At 58.5% G+C, this 22021-nt stretch overlaps 1 protein-coding gene across 2 annotated transcripts; it reads left to right on the top strand.

Annotated features, from left to right (window-relative positions):
• The first annotated feature begins 380 nt into the window (after positions 1-380).
• On the top strand, positions 381-21853 carry RAPGEF3 (Rap guanine nucleotide exchange factor 3). Of its 2 annotated transcripts, XM_029074241.1 has the most exons (28): positions 381-483; positions 754-969; positions 4516-4569; positions 4692-4789; positions 5110-5231; positions 5593-5788; positions 6397-6481; positions 6620-6680; positions 7645-7721; positions 8108-8254; positions 8390-8502; positions 10450-10538; positions 10754-10832; positions 11002-11152; positions 11237-11319; positions 12016-12055; positions 12304-12385; positions 12635-12781; positions 14058-14155; positions 14851-14976; positions 15138-15319; positions 16059-16149; positions 17327-17377; positions 19064-19151; positions 20060-20124; positions 20700-20754; positions 21222-21293; positions 21431-21853. In XM_029074241.1, the coding sequence occupies exons 1-28, from the start codon at positions 478-480 to the stop codon at positions 21547-21549; spliced, it is 2793 nt and encodes a 930-aa protein (XP_028930074.1). In that variant the 5' UTR covers positions 381-477; the 3' UTR covers positions 21550-21853. The 2 variants fall into 2 exon arrangements, with proteins under 2 accessions (XP_028930074.1, XP_039769281.1); XM_039913347.1 differs by lacking the exon at positions 10754-10832 and having other exon boundaries at positions 10995-11152.
• The last annotated feature ends 168 nt before the right edge of the window (positions 21854-22021 follow it).

The raw sequence follows: 22021 nt of genomic DNA, 5'->3' as shown, positions 1-22021 counted from the left end.
CCCCCTTTGGCTAGTCCCCGCCTCCTTCTGCCCCCAGGCCCCGCCCCGTCTGTTGTGGGCGGACCCTTTACCCCCCTCCTTCGGGCCGGGGCAGGTCCGCCGGGCTCGGTGCCAGCCGGGGGATCGCCCGCCTCCCGTGCCAGCTGTCCGCACGGGCCGAGGTGCCAGGGCTACCGGCCGCCTCCGGGCTGTGCCCTCCTGCTCCCCCGCCTCGGCCGGGAGACCCCTCTTCTCCCCTTCCCCCTCTCCCCTGCCCTCCTCTCTCCGCCCCCGACTTCCTCCCAAGTCGGTCCTCGCCGGACACTCTCGCCCCGGGTCCGGGTGCGGGTCCGGGTCCTGCCACCCCCCGCCCCCCGCCCCCTTCTCCCTGCCCCTCGCCCCCTCCCCGGACGGAGTTGGGGGCGGGGTCTTTCCCCAGAAGCACCGGCGCCGAGGGAGGCCGGGGTGGGCGGTGGGGTCATCTGCCCGCCCGGGGGCATGAAGGTGAGAAGGGGGGGAGCCGGGGCAAGGCCGGGAAGGGGCGGGGGTGAGGGGGCTGGCACCCGGGGAGGCGAGAGGGTCGGGCACGGAGTTGGGGGGCCGGGCTTGTCCGGGGGAGGGGACGGAGGTGGCGGCCCCCGGGACCGAAGGTCTTTCTCCGGGAGACGGCGGTGGGCCCGTGTCCCCTCTCCCCGCCCGGGTCCGGACCCCCGCCTCGACCTTGTGCCCCCGGCCCCGGGTGCCCCCTCCTGACCCCTCCCCGGGTGGCCCCAGGTGGGCCGTCCGGGCGAGGGCTGCTGGCCGGCAGGTCCGACGGGCGCGGAGCAGACGGAGGCGGTGCGGCCGGCCCGCGGGGGGCTCCCGGACGGGGTGCCCGCGGGCACGCTGCTGGCCATGGCGCTCCGCCGGGTCCCCCGGCCCCGGACCCATTCCTACGAGCTGGAGCCGGAGCGCGGGCCTCCTCCCGGACGGATCCAGGGCTTGCGCTGGGTGGGTACCACGACCCTCCCGTCCACGGGGCGACGGGGGTGGGGAGGGGGAGAGGAGGGATGGGGGATGGACGCGGGAGGGGGCGCGGCGGACGCAGTGGGGGGGATTCTGGGGAGACCGGGGGGTGGGGGACAGGTGTCACCGGGGAGGGGAGGCAGAGGGGGCTGACCGCCCCGGATCTGCCCAGCCCGTCACGCTCCGGCTGGCCCCGCCACCGTTGCCGTGGCAACGGGCCCTTGTCGTACCCGACCCAGCTAAATGCCCGGGGGTGGGAGGGCAGCGAGTGGCATCGTCGAGGCTGCCGTCTCCCCCCGTGCTGAGAAACTCAGTGTTTCTCAGCCAGCCCCCCACGGGGCAGCCGAGCCGACCGCCGAGGGGGCTGGGCCGGCCCGTCCCACGCAGTTTGCCCGGTCTGGGGAGACGGAAGGACCGTCCGAGACGGGATGGGGGGAAAGGAGGGGTGGAGTTTACGAGCCGGCTCGGGAATAGCAACAATTAGTCTTGCCTTGGCCCCCGCCCAGAGTTCCTGTCGCCTCTTCCCCGGCCCGCCTCCTCCAGCTTCCCTCCTCCCTTCAGGATTCCCCCCCGCCCCCGCCCCCCGACTAGGATCCCCTTCCCCTCGGGTCTTGGAGGGTAAACTGAGACCGAGATGGATGGGGACACGGGGCGAGGGCTGTCTGGACCTCAAGCATCCGGCCTAGGGCCCCTAGGCCTCAGGCTGATGGTCTGTGGGGAGGGGGACGCGGGGAGAGAGCAGGGGAGGGGGAATGTTACCGTGACGACTGAAGAAGGGAAGGGAGGGAGTGAGCACGGGGTCGGGGGTGGGGTACGGCCTGGCCCTGAAATCTCAGGGGAGAGAGGTGCGGGGGGTGTCCAGCTGGCTCCAGGCCTGCCGTCTCGCTTCCCCCATGCAGGAAGAGGAGATGAGGGGCGGTGGGGGTGGAGGGAGCTATTTTGGGCCTGGTGGGGGGGATGGGGGAGCCACAGTGTCTGGGGGGGTTAAAGAGGGGTCATCTGGGCAGTGATGGGGGACCACCGCTCCCCCCTCCCTGTCCCCACGCCGAGTGGGGCAGGAGCGGGGTTTGGGGGGGGAGGGGACGGCCCCTAAGAGGCAGTGGAGAGAGAACCTCCGCGTCCGGCCGGGGCCACTGGCTGGAACCTGATTCTGCACTAACCCGTGTTTCCTGCCCCTCCCGGCGGCGGGGATGAGGGGCTGGGACAATAAACTCCTCAGGGAATGGGGGCTGCTGGGGAGGGGCAGGGAGGTGGGGTGGAACTAGAACTAGAAGAAAGGGTGGGGGGCTCATCTCTCAGGGGGTGCAGTCGTTCCTCCCCGCATTAGGTGGGAGGATGTGGGGGTAACTGGGGAGGAGGGGGGAAAGGAAGCAGGTCGGGGTGTCTGGGTTAGTGGTTGCATGTGAAAGTGGCTGTGTGCAGTCTTGTGCTCAGTGTTGTGGTGCTTTGGGGAACGTAGCTAAGCCTTGAGCTCCGGTTATCAAGTCTTGTGCTGCCAGAGTGCGTAAGATTCAGGCAGGGGGAGAGTGGAGACCCTCGGGAAGGTGGGAGAAAGGGATCCAAGTGGGAGGGAGTTGATGCCCCCCAGACCTCTCTCTTAAGGCCTAGAAGAGTCTATCACCTGCCCTGGAGGGAGCCAGGGGGAAATGGGCCGAAACGGCAGCAGGAGGGAGTGAGGTTAGAAAGCAGGAAGTCCTGTCCAAGTCAGAGGTGGGAGAACCAGGATTGGAGGGAGAGGAGGGAAGGTGGAGAGTCTCCTTTGGTGGCTACGGAGGGACCGGCCATCTGGAGACAGGGAGAGTGTCAAGTGGGGGACTGGGCCCCTCCCCTTCCTCCAATCTCCCTCCCCCCCGCAACCCCAACTCCAGTCCTGGCTCCTCAGCACCCGGCAAACAGGTCCGACGGGTCCCGTGCGGTGGACACTTCGGGTGCCCCCGCCCCCAGGCTCTGACCCGGGTCACCCAGAGAGGTGAGGGGCGGGCACTGCCCCCCTCCCAACTCCTCTGAGCAACCGGTCACCCCTGGGCAGTGGTCATTCCGTGGCGCTCCACACTGCTCCAGCACACAAGCTTGGGAAAAGCAGAGAGGGAAGGGAGGAGAGGTAAAGGGCCTGGGGGTGGGTGGGCAAGCACCCCGGACTTGGGGGGCAGGGTTGGGGAGGGGAAGGGAGTGATCAGCAGTTCCAAGTCCCTCAGGGGCCGGGCAGCCAGGACCTTTTGTCCCAGGGCTAAAGCCAGCTCCTAGGACGGGTGCACCTGCAGGGCAGAACTTGGAGGGAGCATCTCTAGGCCCAGGAGGGAGCAGGAGTCTGGGACTTCAGAGGAGGAAGAAGAGGAGGGGCCCTGGGGCCCAGTAGCGGGTTTGGGGTGCGGGCGGAGTTGGCATTCCTCCACCCCACATTTCCGGTCATTAACTTCTCCTGTGGGTGGCAGGTGTCTGCCCTGTAACCTTGAAGGGGAGGGGCTGGGCGGGGCCTGGCTAGCAGCCTTACCTGGTAGCAGGTAACCCTCACTGGTCGGGGCAGAAAACGGGGAGGGGGGAAGCTGGGGTGGGCGAAGGAGTAGGAAAGAGCTGGAGTCCAGGGCCCACGGAGGGGCTGGATCCCCTCCAGGTCGTAAGCTCCCTGTGGGCAGGGAACGCGTCTACCAACTCTGTTGTATCGTTCTCTCCCAAGCACTTAGTACGCGCTCTTCACGCAGCAGGTGCTCAATAAATACCACTGATTGGATCCCCCCAATTGACCCCTCTGCCCCTGCCTCTGCAGACCTGCTTTTCCGGCCCCGGGGAGGGAGCCGGAATCGGGGGCGGGTGTGTAAAAGTGGGGATGTCTTTGAGTGGGTGTAACTGTAGGGAGGTGTGTAGGTGAGTCTGCGTGTGTCTGTGCCTGAGGGTATGAAAGCACACATTCGCCTGTGGGTATTCAAGCATTCTTGCATTTGGGTGTATGTAAGCATGCGTGTTGTCTGCGCGGAGGCAAGCATTCATGAGAAGCAGCCTGGCGAAGTGGATAGAGCACGGGTCTGGGGGTCAGAAGGTCATGGACTCTCATCCTAACTCTGCCACGTGTCTGCTGTGTGACCTTAGGCAAGTCACTTCACTTCTCTGGGCCTCAGTCACCTCATCTGAAAAAGGGGGATTGAGACTGTGAGCCCCACGTGGGACAGGGGCTTTGTCCAACCCGATTTGCTTGTATCCACCCCAACGCTTAGTACAGTACTTACACATAGTAGGTGCTTAACAAATGCTATTAGTATTAGGGGGTCTGTGTCTGTGGGTATGTAAGCTTGTGTGTGTGTGTATGTGTGCTTGTACGTGCCTGCGTGGGAGCAGGGAGACTGGCTGGGTCCCAGGGCAACACTGGTCTGTCCCTGAGTCCGGTGAACAGCTATCGTCACCGTATTAGCTGACCTGTCCGCACCCCGAGGTTGGGGGAGAACAATGTGGGGTGAAGGATCTGGGGGATGCAGATGGGGGACGGCAGGGAGGCTTGGGGGCTCCGATTGGAGATTAAGCACCCCATTTCCCCTCTAGACGCCGCTCAACGACACCGACGAGACCCTGAACTCTAGCCCGGGCCTGGCTCAGGTGCGACCCGGTGAGGGGTTGTCGGCGGGAGGCGAGAGGGAACAGACTCTGGGGAGCCGGCATGTTGGATACACTGGCTTGGGCGAGTTTCCGCTGAGCCCGATGTGTCCCCATCCCTCCAGGCCACTGTCCTCCGGGCAGCGAAGCTGCTCTACAGTCATCTGCTGGACACCTGCCCGGCCCTCGTCCGGGACCGCAAGTACCACCTGAGGCTCTACCGGTATGTACTCCCCCGGGGCCTTGGCCTCTGACCCCCAGATCCCCAACCGTAGCTCCGCCCCCACGATTACCCCCTCCCCACTCATGAACAGCACCTGGAGGGGTCAAGGTGGGTGGAGACGGTTGTGAACCCAAGGTCCTTGCTCAGTCAGCCGATCGTATTTATTTAGCGCTTACTGTGTGCAGAGCACTGTACTAAGCACTTGGGAGAGGAAAGTATAACAATAGACACATTCCCTGCCCACAATGAGCTTACAGTCTACACCCCATACACCCCAGTGGCCTCCCCTCAACCCCTCATCATCTCCGACTCCTCCCCAGACAGTGCTGCTCGGGCCGGGAGCTGGTAGACGGGCTCTTGGCCACCGGACTCGGCATCCAGTCCCGCAGCCAGGCCGTGGGCATCTGCCAGGTGTTGCTGGACGAAGGGGCGCTTCACCACGGTGAGCCAGGCGCCGGAGGCGGGGGACGTGGCGGGGCTGGGGGAGCCTCCGGTGACCAGGAGGAAGGCCGTCCCTTGGCTCCTGCCTGACCTCCGGGCCTGGGAGTCAGAAGTACCGGGCTCTAAGGGCCCAAGGTCACGCAGCAAGCAAGTGTGGAGCCGGGATTAGAACCCGCCACCTTCTGACTCCCAAGCCCGTGTTCTATCCACTACGCCATGCTGCTTCTCCTAGTTCTGGGGGTTCGGGCGAGCGGGGTGGGCACAGGGAGAGCCCGGTGGGCCCCAGTTCCTCTCTGCTCACCTCCACCTCCCACCCCCATTTCCCTCCTCCTCCTTCTGCCCCTCCATCCCCTCCCCGACAGTGAAAGACGACTGGCACTTTCAGGACCGGGATGCCCAGTTCTACCGCTTCTCGGGGCCGGAGCTGGGGGGCCTCCCCGGGGAGGTCCCAGGGGGCAGTCTGGGGGGTGAGCGGGAGGCGGAAGAGCTGGCTGAGGCCATGGGCCTGCTGTCCCAGCGGGGATCCGACGCCCTGCTGACCATGGCGTTAAGGAAACCGTGAGTCACCAACGCACCCCTGACCCCCTGCCCCTCAATCCCATGTGATCCCCAATCCTGACCCCCCTGCGCTGCCCCTATGTGATCCCCCACTCCGAACCCCTCAGTGTTGCTCCTGTACCACCCCCATCCTGACCACCCCCCCCAGCTCTGCCCTGGTGCCATCCTCCATCCTGACCTCCCCCCTGCGCTACCCTGGTGCCATCCTCGTTCTGCCAGTTGTCTGCTGTGTCCATGGGCAAGTCACTTCACTCCTCTCTGTGCTCAGCTATCTCATCTGTAAAATGGGGATTGAGACCGTGAGCTCCACATGGGACAGGAAATATGTCCCACCCGATTTGCTTGTATCCACCCCAGCGCTCAGTACAGTGCCTGGCACATAGTAAGCGCTTAAGGAATACCATCATTATTATCATTATTATCCCCCATACTGACTGCATCCCCTCCACCGCTGCCGCTGTATCATCCCTAATCCTGACTCTCCCCCAAGGCTACCGCTGTGCCGACCCCCATCCTGACCCTCCCCCTCCCCCAGTGCTGCCCCTGTGAGCTCCCCCCCGCCCCCCGATTGCACCTGCCTCCCCCCAGCACCGCCCCTGTGCCCGCAGCCTCGGGCAGCGCTCAGATGAGGAGCTGGAGCTGATCTTTGAGGAGCTCCTGCACATCAAGGCCGTGGCGCATCTCTCCAACTCGGTCAGCACCGTCCCCCTCCCCGCGGCCCCCCCAGCCCTGGCCCCACGACCCCTGGCCCCTCCCCGAGCCTGCGGACCTGGACCCCCCCAGGTCCCCCACCTGGTCCACCCTCGTCTGACCCTTCTGTGCTCCCTGCAGGTAAAGCGGGAACTGGCCGCCGTGCTGCTGTTCGAGTCGCATCGCAAGGCCGGGACCGTGCGTGAGTGTGTTGGGGGGGTGGGGAGCCTGGGCTGGGGTCTTGATGGGGATATCTGCTCTAAGCAGCATGGCTCAGTGGAAAGAGCCCGGGCTTGGGAGTCAGAGGTCTTGGGTTCCAATCCTGGCTCTGCCACTTGTCAGCTGTGGGACTGTGGGCAAGTCACTTCACTTCTCTGTGCCTCAGTTACCTCATCTGTAAAATGGGGATTAACTGTGAGCCTCACGTGGGACGACCTGATTACCCTGTATCTCCTCCAGCGCTTAGAACTGTGCTCTGCACGTAGTAAGCGCTTAACAAATACCAACATTATTATTACTCCCCTAAACAGACACACACACACACAAACACACACACACACACACAACCCTCCCTGCCCCTGGATCAGTCTGGCCATGGAGAGGGCCAGGTGGGAGGAGTCTACAGTATTTTGGGTTTTTTTTTAAATTATAACTGTTAAGCACTTACTATGTTCATTCAACTGTAATTACTGTTTACTATGTGCAGAACACTGTACTAAGCGTTTGGCAGAGTACAATGCAACAATAATCAGACACAGTCCCTGCCCACAAGGAGTTTACAGTCTAGAGGACTATGGACTAGAGGACTACACCAGGCACTGTACTAAGCACCGGAGTAGATACACGCCACCCAGGTTGAACCCAGTCCATGCCCCACATGAGGCTCACGAGTCACCCCATTTTACAGATGAGGTAGCTGGGACCCAGAGAATTGAAATGATTTGCCCAAGGTCCCATAGCAGACGATCTGGGATTAGAACCCAGGTCCTTCTGACTCCCAGGGCGGGGCTCTACCCACTAGGCCTCGCTGCAGCGTTGAGAGGGAGGAAACTGTGGATCGGGTATGGTGTGGGGGTGCGGAGAGGAGACGGCAGGGAGATGGGATGGGAGCTGGGTTTGGGGGTGGGTGGGGCTAAAATGCCACCTTCCCCCCTCTCTCCCCTAAGTGTTCAGCCAGGGAGACACGGGCACATCATGGTACGTCATCTGGAAAGGATCGGTCAATGTGGTGACGCATGGCAAGGTGGGCCTCCCCACCCCGACCCCGCCTTGCCCCCTCCCCCTCGCACCCTCTTCCCCTCCCTCGGTTAATGGCCAGACTGGAAGAGCGAACTGAGTGGGGCAGCACTGATGGGCCATAGAAGGTTCAGAGGGTCACTGGGGGCAATGGGAGAACAGACGGACACTGACAGGCTTCAGTGGCTGCTGGGAGGGCCGCGGTGGGTACGAGGGGTGCAGACAGATGGTCATTTACGGGCTGCGGTGGGCACAGTTGGCCACCGAGGGGATGGCACGGACACTGATGGGCCTTGGTGGGCACAGGTGGCCGCTGGGGGGGGGATGGACAGTGAGGGCTATTGGGGGCCGTGGTGGGCACAGACAAGCACTGATGGGTGTGGGCGGGGACAGGGCCTGGTGACGACCTTGCACGAGGGCGACGCCTTCGGGCAGCTGGCGCTGGTCAACGAGGCCCCTCGGGCGGCCACCATCGTGCTGCGGGAAGACAACTGCCACTTCCTGCGTGTGGACAAGCGGGACTTCACCCGCATCCTCAAGGTGCCCGGGGACCGCGGGGGACTCGTGGTGGTGGCGGTGGGGCTTCATCTGCGGGTAGGGAGGAGGGGGCAGGAGGAGGGGGCCGGGGTGGGACCGACCCTTCCCGTGCTGACCCCGGGGCTCGGCGTGGGGCAGGATATGGAAGCAAAAACCCTGCGGCTGGAGGAGCATGGGAAGGTGGTCCTAGTGCTGGAGCGGGAGCCCCAGGGCGCCGGACGTGGGCGCCCTGTCCCACCTACTCCCAACCGGTAATGGTGGACGGCGGCTCCATTTCTTCCCTCCCTCTCCTCCCCCAACTCCCTCTACTGCCCCTTTCCTCTTCTGCTTTCTTCTCTCCCTTCTCACTCCCTCACCACCCTCTCCCCTCATAATAATAGCAATAACCGTGTTCTTTGTTCCTCTCTGGTCTCAGTGACCTCATCTGTAAAATGGGGATGAAGACTGGAGTCCCATGTGGGACAGGGACTGTGTCAAACCTGATTAGCTTGTATCTACCCCAGTGCTTAGAACGGTGCCTGACATTTAGTAAGCACTTAACCAATACCATTATTAGTAGTATTATCATTATTACTGTTATGTGCTTACTATGAGTCAAGCATTGTAATAATGAATAATTATGGTATTTGATAAGTGCTTACCATGTGCCAAGCACTGTACTAAGTAGATACAAGATCATCAGGTTGGATACAGTCCCTGTTCCACCACAGGACTCGTGTCTAAGGGGGAGGGAAAATGGATATCATTTAGTTATCTCTTTATTTTTTATAGTGTTTTTCAAGCGCTTACTATGTGCCAGGGACTGTACTAAGCACCGGAGTAGATACAAGATAATGAGGTTGACAACAGTCCATGTCCCACGTGGGGCTCACAGTCTTAACCCCCATTTTACTGATGAGATAACTGAGGCACCAAGAAGTGAAGTGACTTGCCCAAGGAAACACAGCAGACAGGTGGTGGAGCATGGATTAGAACCCAGGTCCTTTTGACTCCGAGGTGCAGGCTCTATCCACTAAGCCACACTGCTTCGCTCTTGATTTATTGATATTAATGCCTGTCTCCCCCTTAGATTGTAAGCTTGTTGTGGACAGGGAATGTACCTACCAACTCTGTTGGACTGTACTCTCCCAAGCGCTTAGTACAGTGCTCTGCACACTATGAGAGCTCAATAAATACCATCCATTGGTTTTGAATCCCCATTTTGCAGCTGAAGAAACAGAGGCCCATAGAAGTGAGGTGACTTACCTAAGGTCACACAGCAGGCATGTGGCAGAGCCAAGCCTGGAACCCTGGTTTCCTGACCCCCAGTCCTGTGCTCTTTCCACTAGGCCACACCGCCCTCCCAGTCAGGAGGCTGAAACCACAGAAGTTCAGCCGGGAGATGATGAGAGGACAGGGCCCCACTGAGAAAAACTGTGGAGGGGAAACTGGGGGGTTTTATAAACAGATTGAATGTGGGAGATAAAAAATAAAGAAGAGTCAGAGATGACATCAAAGATTGAGAGTCTGGGGGACAGGGCCGGTAATGCCATGGATGGGGTTGGTCAAGGAGGGAAGATGGGTTCAGTTTTGGATGACATGAGTTTGAGGTGCCCGTGAGTCCGCCGGGCTCAGGTGTCCCAGAGGCAAGAGGTGATTTGAGATTGTAATGCAGGTGGGAGGTCGGGACCGGAGATAAAGATTTGGGAGTTGTCTTTACAGAGGTCAATCAATCAGTCGTATTTAATGAGCGATTAAATGTGATGTGTGCGGAGCACTTGTACTAAGCACTTGGGAGAGTACAATACAATAATAAACAAAAACACATTCCCTGCCCACAATGAGCTTACAGTCTAGAGGGGAAGACGGACATTAATAGAGATAAATGAATGACAGATATGGACATAGGTGTTGTTGGGGCTGGGTGGGAGGGATGAATAAAGGGAGCCAGACTGGGCGATGCAGAAGGGAGAGGGAGAAGAGAAAGAGGAGGTGGGAGCTGAGACCAGGGGAATCCGCAGAGAATGAGGGTGAGAAAGAGGAGAGGACTCCCCTCTCTCCACACCCCTCCCTTCCAGTCTGCCCACTCCCCATACCCCTCCGCTCTGTCTCTTTATTCACATTCTCTTCCCCCTACCTGCTGGAGGCCTGGGGAGGTGGGAGGAGGCGGAGGAAGAGGAGGAGGAAGAGTCAGGGCCCGCCCTGTGCACCCTCCCCAGGTATACAGTGATGTCCGGGACCCCAGAGAAAATCCTGGAGCTGCTGCTGGAAGCCGTGCGTCCGGACTCCTGTGTCCATGACCCCACAGGTGCGTAGGGAGAGGGTGAGGAGGGAGGCAGAGAGGGAGACAGGAGATCCTCCCTGCTTTTCTCTCCATCTTCTCCCCCTCTTTGTCCCCACTCCAAAGCCCTGCCCCAGGGACTGCTGGAACTGTCGGTCTGGGGCCCTGGGACTGGTGTCCCCCCACCTCCACTGTGGGGACCCCTTCCCGACTCATAAACGGACACCCCCTCCTTCTGGCAGACACCTTCCTTGGAGACTTCCTCCTCACGCACGGCATCTTCATGCCCAGCACCCAGCTCTGTGCCGCTCTGCTACACCAATATCCTCTGCCCTGTGGCTGATGGAGGGTGGGGGGGGACGGGATGGGGGCCCGAGGTGGGAGGAGGGGAGGAGGGAGTGTCAGAGGGGACGAGTGGGGGGATCGGGAGGAAGCGGGGTCAGGGAGGAAGGGGCGGTTTGTACCCGGGCCCTCCTTGACCAGCCTCCACCTTCCACGCGGAGCCGGCCACGGGCAGCGAGACGGACCGGAGCCTCTACGTGGGCCACAGGCGGCAGCAGATCCTGCACCTGGTCAGCCAGTGGGTAGCCTTGTACGGCCCCATGCTGGACGCTGACCCCGCCGCCCCGGCCTTCCTGCAGGTGACCGCCACCGGGGCCTAAGGGGTTGGGGCAGTGAGGGCTAGGAGCTGGGCGGCAGCTAGACAACCGAATCTCCATCTGTAGAAACTGTCAGAACTGGTCAGCCGGGACGCCCGACTCTGCCAGCTGCTGAGGGAGCAGGGGCCTGAGAAGCGGTGGCCCTGGGGGTGAGTGGACCTGCCTTCCCAGACGTCCCTGTACCCTCCCCACGTGCCTCCCATTTCCTCTCTAAGTTTACCCGCCGTGTCCTCTCTCTACCAATCAATCTGTAGTATTTATCGAGTGCTTACTGTATGCAGAGCACTATACTAAGTGCTTGAGAGAGTAAAATAATAATAATAATTATTATAAGTATGGTACTTGTTAAGCACTTGCTATGTGCCAAGCACTATTCTAAGCACTAGTAGGTGCAAGTTAAGGAGGCTGGACACAGTCCCTGTCACACATGGGGCTCACAGTCTTAATTCCCATTTTACAGATGAGGGAACTGAGGCTCAGAGAAGTGAAGTGACTTGCCCAAGGTCACTCAGCGGACAAGTGGCGGGCCTGGGATTAGAACCCAGGCCCAGGCTCTACCCACTAAGCCACACTGCTTCCCTCACCGTCCCCCCTGCCTCCCCCTCTGTGTCTCCGGTCCAGGGTCTTGGGGGTGGACCTTGATGGGGAGAGGGGATGGACGCACTCTTCACTTCCCCCTCCCCCCAACCTCACATCGCAGGTATCGCCCTCAGCCCCCAGTGCTCTCCCCCAGGAGACGCCCATTCCCCTCCGACCCCGACCCTCCTCCCTTCCGCCTTCCTCCCTTCCCCAGTCGATAGGCTCATCCCCTGCCCACAGTGAGCTTACGGTCACTTCCTCTGCAGGTTGGAGAATGGCGGTGGAAATGGCTCCTCACAGATGAAGGTGCCGGCTGTGCCCCCCCATGTCCATCACCAACTTTGGCCGCCATCTTTCGTTGGGCCCCTCCCCAACTGTACTCGACCCCCTTGGCTGGGCCCCCTCTCCAGCCTCCCTACAACCAGGCCCCCCTGCCACAAGCTCTCAGGTCCCTCCCCACCATGGTTCTGCCCCTCCCTCCCCCAGATTCCCCCAATTTCCAGTTGAGGTACCCCTCCACCTGACCCCAGCCTCCCTGTCCACCTCCCCTGCAGGCTGGGACTGGGTCAATCTGGTTCCCAGGCCTGGACGAAACTTCCCCCAGCGGCTGCCTAGCCATCCGAGCCCAGGATAGAGGTGGGTGACTTCCCTTCCCCTTCCCCTCTCCCCGTCCCCGGCTTGACCTCCAACTGCCCCTCCGCTTCCATCTCCGTGTCTCCAGGTCAGGGCCTTAGTGGCAGGTCTTGATGGGGAGAAGGGATGGAAGCGCTCTTTGCCCCCCACTTCACCCCTCATCCCAGGGGTCATCCCCAGCCCCCAGTGCTCTCCTCCTGGAGACCCCCTCCTCACAGACCCACCTCCCTCCTGCCTTCCTCCCTTCCCCAGTGCCCTATGCGGTCTGCCGGCCGGACCACGAGGTGCTGACGGTGCTGCTGCCTGTCACGGCCTCGGTGAGGGAAGTCACGGCCGCCCTGGCCCAGGTGGACAGTCGGACCGGGGACCCGGTGCTGGTCAAAGTCAACTCCTCTGGGGGTGAGCTGGGGCGGGTGCTGGGTCAGCACGGGGGAAGAAAGGGAACCCGGGGTGACTCTCCAACCCTGGCCAGGCCCCCTCATCTCCAGGCAATCCTCCTTGCCTTCCACCCAGGTTCCCACCCATTGAACCCCCCAAAACCCTGGCCTGACCCCAGGACCCGGAGGCCAGAGAGGACTGGTGGTGGACCGCGGCGCTGCTCTGGCTGCGTCAGGGGCCGTGGCCAAGGCTAACAACCCAGTCAGTCAATCAATAGTATTTATGGAGCGCTTACTGTGTGCAGAGCACTGGCCTAATCACTTGGGAGAGTACAACACAACACATACAGTCTCTGCCCACAACGGCTTAGAACAGTGCTCCAGCGCTTAGAACAATGCTTGGCACATAGTGAGTGCTTAACAAATGCCGTCATTATTATTATTACAGTCTAGATGGGGAGACACCTAGTAATATAAATAATAATAATTATGGTATTTGTTAAGCACTTATTATGTGCCAGGCACTGTACTAATTAATCACTGGGTTAGATACAAACAAATTGAGTTCAACACAGTCCCTGTCCAGCACAGGGCTCACAGTCTTCATCCCCATTTTCAGATGCGGTAACTGAGGTGGAGAGAACTAAAGTGGCTTGCCCAAGGCCACATAGTAGAAAGGTGCCAGAACTGGGATTAGAAAATGACAGATACAGATTGAAGTGGTGTGGGGCTGGGAGGGGGGATGAATAAAGGGAGCAAGTCAGGGTGACACAGAATGGAGTGGGAGAAAAGAAAAAGAGGCCTTAGTCAGGGAAGGCCTCTTCATTTATTCATCCACTCAATCGTATTTATTGAGCGCTTACTGTGTGCAGAGCACCGTACTAAGCGCTTGGAAAGTACGATTCAATTCTTGGAATTGATGTCCCTTATTGAAATGGGGAAGAGTAATTGTCTGTCGGATATGAGGAGGGAGGGCATTCCAGTCCAGAGGCAGGAGTTGGGGGAGAATGTCTGTCAAATATGAGGAGGGAGGGTGTTCCAGGCCAAAGGCAGGACGTGTGTGAGTGATCGGCGGCAAGACAGATGAGAGTGAGGTACATCGAGAAGGTCGGCATTAGAAGAGCAAAGTGTGGGGGTTGGGTTGGAGTAGGAGAGTTGAGAGGCGAGGTAGGAGAGGGCACCAAATCTACCCCCAGGGTGGGATGTGGGGACTGAACCCAAGGCCCAGCAGCCCTGCCCCTCTTATTTCCCTTCCCTCGAGCCCCCATCTTCTGGCTTAATCTTCCTGTTGTCCACAGAGGCGGTGAAACTCCCACCGGATGCCCGGGGAGTGGCCTCCTCCCTGGGCCTCAATGAACGGCTCTTCCTGGTCAGCGCTCAGGAGCCTGCTGTGCTGGTGAGGAGGTGCAGGGGGGTTTGGAGAGCAGGATGGGGATGACCCTGGGGCTTACCTGAGCCTCAGCTGGTCAGTCCCAAACAGGGTCTCACCAGGGATCTCTGTTGGGATGGGGATGCCTCTCCATGTCTGCCTGTGAGTCAGAGACTAAGTCTCTCAATCAATCGATCGTATTTATTGAGCGCTTACTATGTGCATATCACTGTATTGAGCACTTGGGAGAGTACAATACAATGGAATTAGCAGACATGTTCCCTGCCTATAATGAGTTTACAGTCGGCGGGGAGGGAGACAGACATTAATGTGAGGTAATTTATAACATACAATTTAAAGATATGTACATAAAAGTGCTGTGGGGCGGGGGGTGGGATGAAGACCAAATGTCCAAAGGTCACAGATTGAAGTGCCGATTGGTCCCGAAGCCGTGTGGGCCCATGTTCGGGTCCTGTGTTCTTATCAGTGTCTGTGTGGGCCCATGCGCGGGTCCCATATTTCTGTCGGTGTCTGTGTAGTCCTGTGTTCAGGTCCTGTGTTCTTGTCCATGTCTGTGTGGGTCCACGTGCAGATCCCGTGTTCCTGTCCGTGTCTGTGTGGGCCCGTGTTCAGGTCCCGGGCTCCTGTCGATGTCTGTGTGGGCCCCTGTTCACGTCGGGGTCTGTGTCCCTATCCAAGCCCAATTCCATGTCTGGACGCAGACCCCCCACCCAGACCAGCTGGGCCCTAACGTGGGGTCAGCCGAGCTGCTGGACGCGGTGAGCTCCCGGGACCTGGCCAGCCTGCTCAGCGAATACGACTGGGGCCTCTTTCACTGTGTCCACCAGGTGGGGAAGGGGCCGAGGTGAGGGGGCAGCCAGGGGATGGTGGGAGGGAGGAGAGCGGCCTGGGGAGGGGGCGGGCGGGAGAAGCAAGCGGGCAGGGAGGGTGAGGTGTGGGTGAGACCTGACCAGACTCCGTCCCTGTCCTCCTTCCACCTGTTCTCCAGGTGGAACCGATCCTGTACGTGCTGGGGCCCCAGCGGCTCCGAGACATCACCACCGCCAATCTAGAGCGGCTCATGCGCCGCTTCAATGAGCTGCAGTACTGGGTGGTCACTGAGCTGTGTCTGTGCCCGGCGCCCGCCGCCCGGGCCCGCCTGCTCAGCAGGTTCATCAAACTGGCAGCGCAGTGAGTGGTTGTGAAGCGTGCCCGGGCCGGGGGAAGGAGCCCAGAACACACAAGGCACGTGGGCACAAAGGAACAGGGCCAGATGCTGGCCATTCCTGCCACGTCATAATAATTGTTGCCTGCTGTGTGACCTTGGGCAAGGCACTTCACTTCTCTAGGTCTCAGTTATCTCATCCGTAAAATGGGGCTTGAGACGCTGAGCCCCATATGGGATAGGCACGGTAACCAACCTGATTTGTTTATATACACCCCAGCGCTTAGTACAGTGCCTGGCACATAGTAAGTGCTTAGCAAATACCACTATTATTATTATTATCTGTTAAGCACTATGCGGCAAGCACTCTACTAAACACCGGGGTAGAGTCAAGATAATCAGGTTGGATACAGTCTCCATCCCACATGGGACACACAATCTAAGGAGGAGGGAGGACAGGTAGTGAATCCCCATTTGACTGATGAGGAAATGGAGGTATAGCGAAGTGAAGTGACTTGACCAAGGTCACACATCAGGAAAGTGGCAGAGGCAGGATTGGAACCCAGGTCTTCTGACTCCCAGGCCCGGGCTCTTTCCCCCAGGCCATGTCGCTTTTCTGGATTTGATCCTTTTACCTGACTAGTCCCTACCAGGCCAGCTTCTGCCCACTTATCTGCCTCTGACACACTGTGTGCCCACGGTCATGCCATGTGCCCACCCCATCCCCCCTCCACCCCACTGACTCCCTGACCCCTTGGCTTCCAGCCTGAAGGAGCAGAGGAATCTGAATTCCTTCTTTGCAGTCATGTTTGGACTCAGCAACTCGGCCGTCAGCCGTCTCGCCCACACCTGGGAGGTAGGTACGCCAGGATTCCGTGGGGCACAACCTAAAATGGACATAGAGTCTCCCTACTCACCCGATCCCACTGTGCCCAGTTAGTGGTGATGGTGAGTGCCGTGCACTCTAGTCAATCAGTAGTATTCGTTGAGTCCTTGCTCTAATAATAGGAATAGTTGTGAATCGATAGCCCCGGTTGAGCCCTTGCTCTAATAATAATAATAGTTGTGGCATTTGTTAAATGCTTACTTTGTGCCAAGCACTGGACTAAGCGCTGGGGTAGAAACAAGATCATCAGGTCTGATACGGTCCTGTCCTATGATTGGAAAACTTGCACTCAATAAAATACAATTGAATGATTAAATGAAAGGGGCTCACCGTCTAAGGAAAAAGGAGAAGAGGTGTTGAATCCTCATTTTACAAGTGAGCAAACTGAGGCACAGGGAAATGAAGTGACTGGCCCAGGGGCACACAGCAGGCAAGTGGCAGAGCTGGGATTAGGACCCAGGTCCTCTGACTCCCAAACCTGTGCTCTCTCCCTCTAGATGTGAGCAGGGAACATGTCTACCAACTCTGTTATAGTGTACTCTCCAAAGCACTCAGTCCAGTGCTCTGCACACAGTAAGCGCTCAGTAAATACGATTGATTTCCGCTCCTCTGTGCAAAACACTGGACTAAGTGCTTGGGAGAGATACTAGCATGATCCTTGCTCTGAAGGAGCTTAGAGTTTAGCGGTCTGGTCTGCGCTAAGCACTTGCGCAAGAACAATAGAAGGATGAGTTGTGTTCCCAGCCCACAAGGAGCTCACACTCTAACTGGGGGCAGACCTAAAAACATTTACAAACGGTGGACTCACAACGAAGAAGTGAATGCACAACTGAATGTACTCTACGTACGCAGACAAGGGCCGAGGAGGGGTATAAATTTGTAGTTGCTAGAGGTAGCTGTTGGGTTGACTCGGGGTGTTGGGAGTTAACCAGGGTAGGCGGGGAGGAGAAAAGGAGGGGATTTTAGAAGGGCCTTGAAGGTGGGGAGGGCTGAGGTCAGGTGGATTGGGGGCTGGGGGAGTCCCAAATAGTGGTGGGTCAGGGGTCAGGGGTGAGGGGGAGAGTTACAAAGGAGGGAGGCGAGCACAGGGCAGAGAGGCGGGTAGAATGGTGACTCAAAGCCTCAGTTCCATCTTTTTCTCTCCCAGCGGTTGCCCCACAAGATCCGGAAGCTACACTCTAGCCTCGAACAATTACTGGTGAGTGATACCGGCCTCTCCGGGGTCCCCCGGCCTCAGAGCCCCCACCCCCAGCCTCCCTGTTCCCTCTCCTACAGGCACAAGCTCCCTCTTAGACCACTCCCCGCCCCGGGCTATCCCATCCGGGACCCTGCCTCCGCTTGGAAGGAACCATATGCTTATTGCCCTTCCAGACGTAATAATAATAATAATAGCTATGATTTTTAAGTGCTTACTATGTACCAGGCACTGTACTAGGAACTGGAGTGGATATAAGCAAATCGGGTTAGACACAGTCCCTGTCCCACATGGGGCTCACAGTTTTGACCCCCATTTTACAGATGAGGTAAATGAGGCCCAGAGAAGAAAAGAGACTTCCCCAAGGTCACACACCAGACAAGGGGAAGAGCAGGGATTAGAACCCATGACCTTCTGACTTCCAGACCTGGGCTCTATCCACTATGCCATGTTGCTTCCCGTCTCAGGGGTGAGGGGCAGACCCTCCACAGCCTGGCCCTGGCCCTCGATGTCCCCAATTTCTCCTCAGGTAATCCGTGAATCTGCCCAGATCTCGCTTAAACCAAATTCATTCACTGTTGTATTTATTGAGTGCTTATTGTGTGCAGAGCACTTGCTAATTGCTTGGGAGAGTACAGTACCACAATAGACACATTCCCTGCCCACAGTGAGTTTACAGTCTCGAGGGGGACCCAGATCGTAGTAGAAGTAAATAAATTACTGAGGCACAACTTTTGTATGCTTATACCCCCAGCCCCTTCCATAGATGAGAAACAAAGTGGCTTAGTGGATAGAGCCCGGGCCTGGGAGTCAGAAGGACCTGGGTTCTAATTCCAGTTCTGCCACTTGTCTGCTGGGTGACCTTCGGCCAGTCGCTTCACTTCTCTGGGCCTCAGTTTCCTCATCTGTAAAATGGGGATTAAGACTGTGAGCACCATGTGGGACAGGGACTGTGTCCAACCCGATTTGCTTGTATCAACCCCAGGACTTGTTACCGTGCCTGGCACATAGTAAGCACTTAACAAATTATTATTATTGTTATTATTTATCCCTCACCCAAAAGCTCTGTGTTCTTTCCTAGTCCACCCCTGCCCTGACCCTGACCTCCCCACTCTGACCTGTCTCCTTCCCATCCTTCCCCCTTGTTTGGTGTATATTCCCAAGGTTCCCTTAGTTCATACGTGGCTTTTTTTGTTTCATTTCCATTGAGTGACATGACGTGGTGTTACCCCTTGTGAGGCATGTTACATCATCATCAAAGGTGCTTACTATGTCCAAGGGCACTGTACTAAGCGCCTAGGAGAGGGCCGTACAACAGAGTTGGTAGACACACTCCGTGCCCGCAATGAGCTGTTACACTGACTATTGTGTTGTATTACATTCTGTGGGGGCCTCGTGTATGCTGTGCTGTCCCGTTGCTGTGTATGCGGTTGTGTTACCCTGTGTGCTAAATCGTGGGCGATCGTGTTAGACCTGTGTGAGACTGTGTTATGCTGTGTGAGACTGTGTTACACTGGATTTGTTGGGTTTTGTGGGGCCTGGTCAGTGGCTTGCTGTCGCACTGCTTTGTACGCGGTTGTGTTGCACCCTGTGGGGTGTTATATTGTGGGTGATTTTGTTAACCTGTGTGAGATTGTGTGACACCCTTTGGGGTTTTGGTGGGGTGACTAATGCGACTCTTACCTCCAGGATCCCTCCTGGAATCACCGCGTGTACCGATTGGCCCTTGCTAAGCTGTCCCCGCCCATCATCCCTTTCATGCCTCTCCTCCTTAAAGGTAATGTAGCTCCCCTGGACGGCCACCACACCCCATCCATTCATTCGTTCGTATTTATTGAGCCCTTACTGTGTGCGAAGCACTGTACCGAGCGCTTGGGAGGGTCCAGAAGATCAACAAACAGACGCATTCCCTGCCCACCACGAGCTCACGGTCTGGAGGGGGAGACAGACATTAATATAAATAAATAGTTAAATAGACTGTAAGCCCGTTATTGGGCGGGGATTGTCTCTATCTGTTGCCGAATTGTACGTTCCAAGTGCTTAGTATAGTGCTCTGCACATAGTAAGCGCTCAATAAATACTATTGAATAGAATAGATAAATTACAGATCCAAGCATAGAGCTTTTCGAGGCCTGGAAATCCTAAGCCAAATGTGACCAGCCCACTCCATTTCTGACCCCTAACTGCCGGGTTTAAGGGCAGATGGTGACTCCTGAGCTTGGGACCAATGGAGAGGTCCCTGGCGTCACCTCGGAGAGGGTCACAGTTGCCCCAGAGGCTGCGGGGAGTCATAGCCCAGGTGGCTGCAGGGATAGTAATGCCTCAGGATAGTGAAGTCAAGCTGTTTACGGTGAATCCCGAGCTCACTTCCAGCCAGCAGTGGCTCATCCTTCTTGGCCGAAACATGGAGCGGGAGAGTTGTGGAAAGCCAGAGGGACAGCAGAACCCACCAGCCTAGCCCCTGTTTTAACCCCTGGCACTGCCTCTGGGCAGAGGAAGGAGGGCAGTCAGCCTCCTGAAGGCAGGGAGCGGGGTTGGGGGGCGGTCCTCGAGGAGGGTGGGTTGGGGGCTTGGGACTTGGGGAGGTTGCAGGGGCCTGGGGGTTGAGGGTTGATAAGGTATAGAGGGAAGGTGAGGGGTGGGCCCTGAGGGTTTTTCGCGGAGTTGATTCCCCCGTTCCCTCAGACATGACCTTCATCCATGACGGGAACTGCACCATGGTGGAAAATCTCATCAACTTCGAGAAGATGGTGAGTGTGTAGGGGAGGAAATGGCGGGGGCTCTCATCGTGGGAGGGGGAGACTAGCTGCTCTCAGGAAGTGGGGGAACTCAGAGCCTGGACCCCGGAGACAGTGGCAGGACCCCCAAATCCTTACTAAATGGAAGATGGATACTAATAATCACTAGTCAATCCCCTTCTTGGGGGGAGCGGTTTTAGCTAACACTTTGGGGAAGGAAGCCGAGACTGGTGTGGGTTTTGAGGGGGCTGAGAAGCCCTGACTCCCAGTCTGAACGGGATGCTGGGAGCCAAAGAGATTCTGGGGACAGTGGTCCTGGCAAGGGCTGAGTTGGAGGGATAATAATCATAATAATTACGGTTATTTGTTAGGTGCTTACTGTGTGCCAGGCACTGTACTAAGCACTGGGCACCATACTAAGCGTTGGATGGTGGTGGGGAGGCAGGTGCTAGGCTGAGGATACAGTGGGGGTGTTGGGGGGAGAAGGGGGATTCTGGGGGCTGCTGAGATGGGGGCTGGTGCTGGGGACTGGGGGGAGGGAGGTCCAAGGGAGCCTCAAGGCTTTCCCCATCTCCCCACCACCACAGCGCATGATGGCTAGAGCCGTGCGAATGGTGCATCACTGCCGGAACCACAGCCAGGGTGAGCCGGGTCCTCCGGGGGTCCGTGGGTTGGTAGGGAGGGATCCCCCCTCTGCCAACCAGGCCTCAGTCTCGTCCCGAGATTCCCATTTGCCTCCCTTGATCTTCCCATGTTCCCCTCTCCCCTTGCTTCCCTTGACCCCCTCACCACCGACCTTCCTTATGAGAAGCAGCGTGGCCTAGAGGATAAAGCATGAGCCTAGGAGTCAGAAGATCATGGGTTCTAATCTTGATTCTGCCCTTGTCTGCTGTGCGGTCTTGGGCAAGTCATTTCACTTCTCTGGGCCTCAGTTGCCTCATCTATAAAATGGGAATAAAAGCTGTGAGCCCTATGTGGGACAGGGACTTTGTCCAACCTAGTTTACTTGTATCCCCCCCAGCACTTAGTACAGTGCCTGGCACAAATTAAGCACCTAACAAATACCACAATTATTATAATTATTATCATTCCCTTCCCCCCTTCCCCAGCGCCCCTCTCGCCCCTTCGGAATCGACCCTCTCCCTGCCGCGAGGAGGCCAAGGCCATGAGGATCTCCACGTGTAAGAGGGTTGGGGGCCATCTGCAAGGGGCAGGGAAGGGCCGGGGTTTGGAGGGAGCGGGAGGGCAGAGGCTGAGTCAATCAATCAATCAATCCTGCTCTTTCACCCCTCCGAGCCGCTTCTCCTTCCTCCCCTAGGCTCGGACCTGGCCCCGAGGGCCCACAGCCCAGCCACTGCCTCCGCGTACTTGCAGAACCTGCGGGTCATCGACAACCAGCGAGAGCTGTCCCGCCTCTCTCGGAAGCTGGAGCCCTGACCCGTCCAGCCGGGAACGGCGGTACAGCTGGGGGAGGGGAGGGCGAGTGTGGAGGGTCAGCGGGCCCAGCCGGGGGCAGCCCGGAGGAGGCCACGGACGTCGGCCCCGAGTGAAGAGCCAGACAGAGGAGGGGCGGACTCGGGGTGGCCGGAGCGGGCGGCTGGCCGGAACTGACCGCACTGCCATGACGGTGCCTGGCGGGACCCTGGGACCAAGCAGCTGGGCACTGAGGTCCAGGGGCGCCGGGGGGCGGGGAGGGGGGCTGGGCTTCTTGTGTACAAAGATTGGCACTGGATTCTCTAGACACCTCTGGCTTCGGTCTCCTCTTTCCAAGCACAGTGACCTAGGTTCTTTCCTTGGGGCGGAAGGTCCGGGTACCAAGTGGACGAGTGACATCAAGTAGGTGACGTTCAGTGACCTGGGCTCTGTCCTTGAAGGGGGATGTGAGAGACGCAAGCACCAAGTGGGTCTT

The sequence above is a fragment of the Ornithorhynchus anatinus genome, chromosome 10, assembly GCF_004115215.2.
Source record: "Ornithorhynchus anatinus isolate Pmale09 chromosome 10, mOrnAna1.pri.v4, whole genome shotgun sequence".
Taxonomy (NCBI): domain Eukaryota; kingdom Metazoa; phylum Chordata; class Mammalia; order Monotremata; family Ornithorhynchidae; genus Ornithorhynchus; species Ornithorhynchus anatinus.
This window is presented reverse-complemented; position numbering and strand designations above follow the sequence as displayed.

Excerpts from the sequence above, each read along its gene's own strand:
- RAPGEF3 (XM_029074241.1), top strand. Across the intron at positions 10,539-10,753 it reads CTGTGTCCATGACCCCACAG|ACACCTTCCTTGGAGACTTC; the intron begins GTGCGTAGGGAG and ends TCCTTCTGGCAG. Across the intron at positions 11,320-12,015 it reads GAGAAGCGGTGGCCCTGGGG|GTTGGAGAATGGCGGTGGAA; the intron begins GTGAGTGGACCT and ends CTTCCTCTGCAG.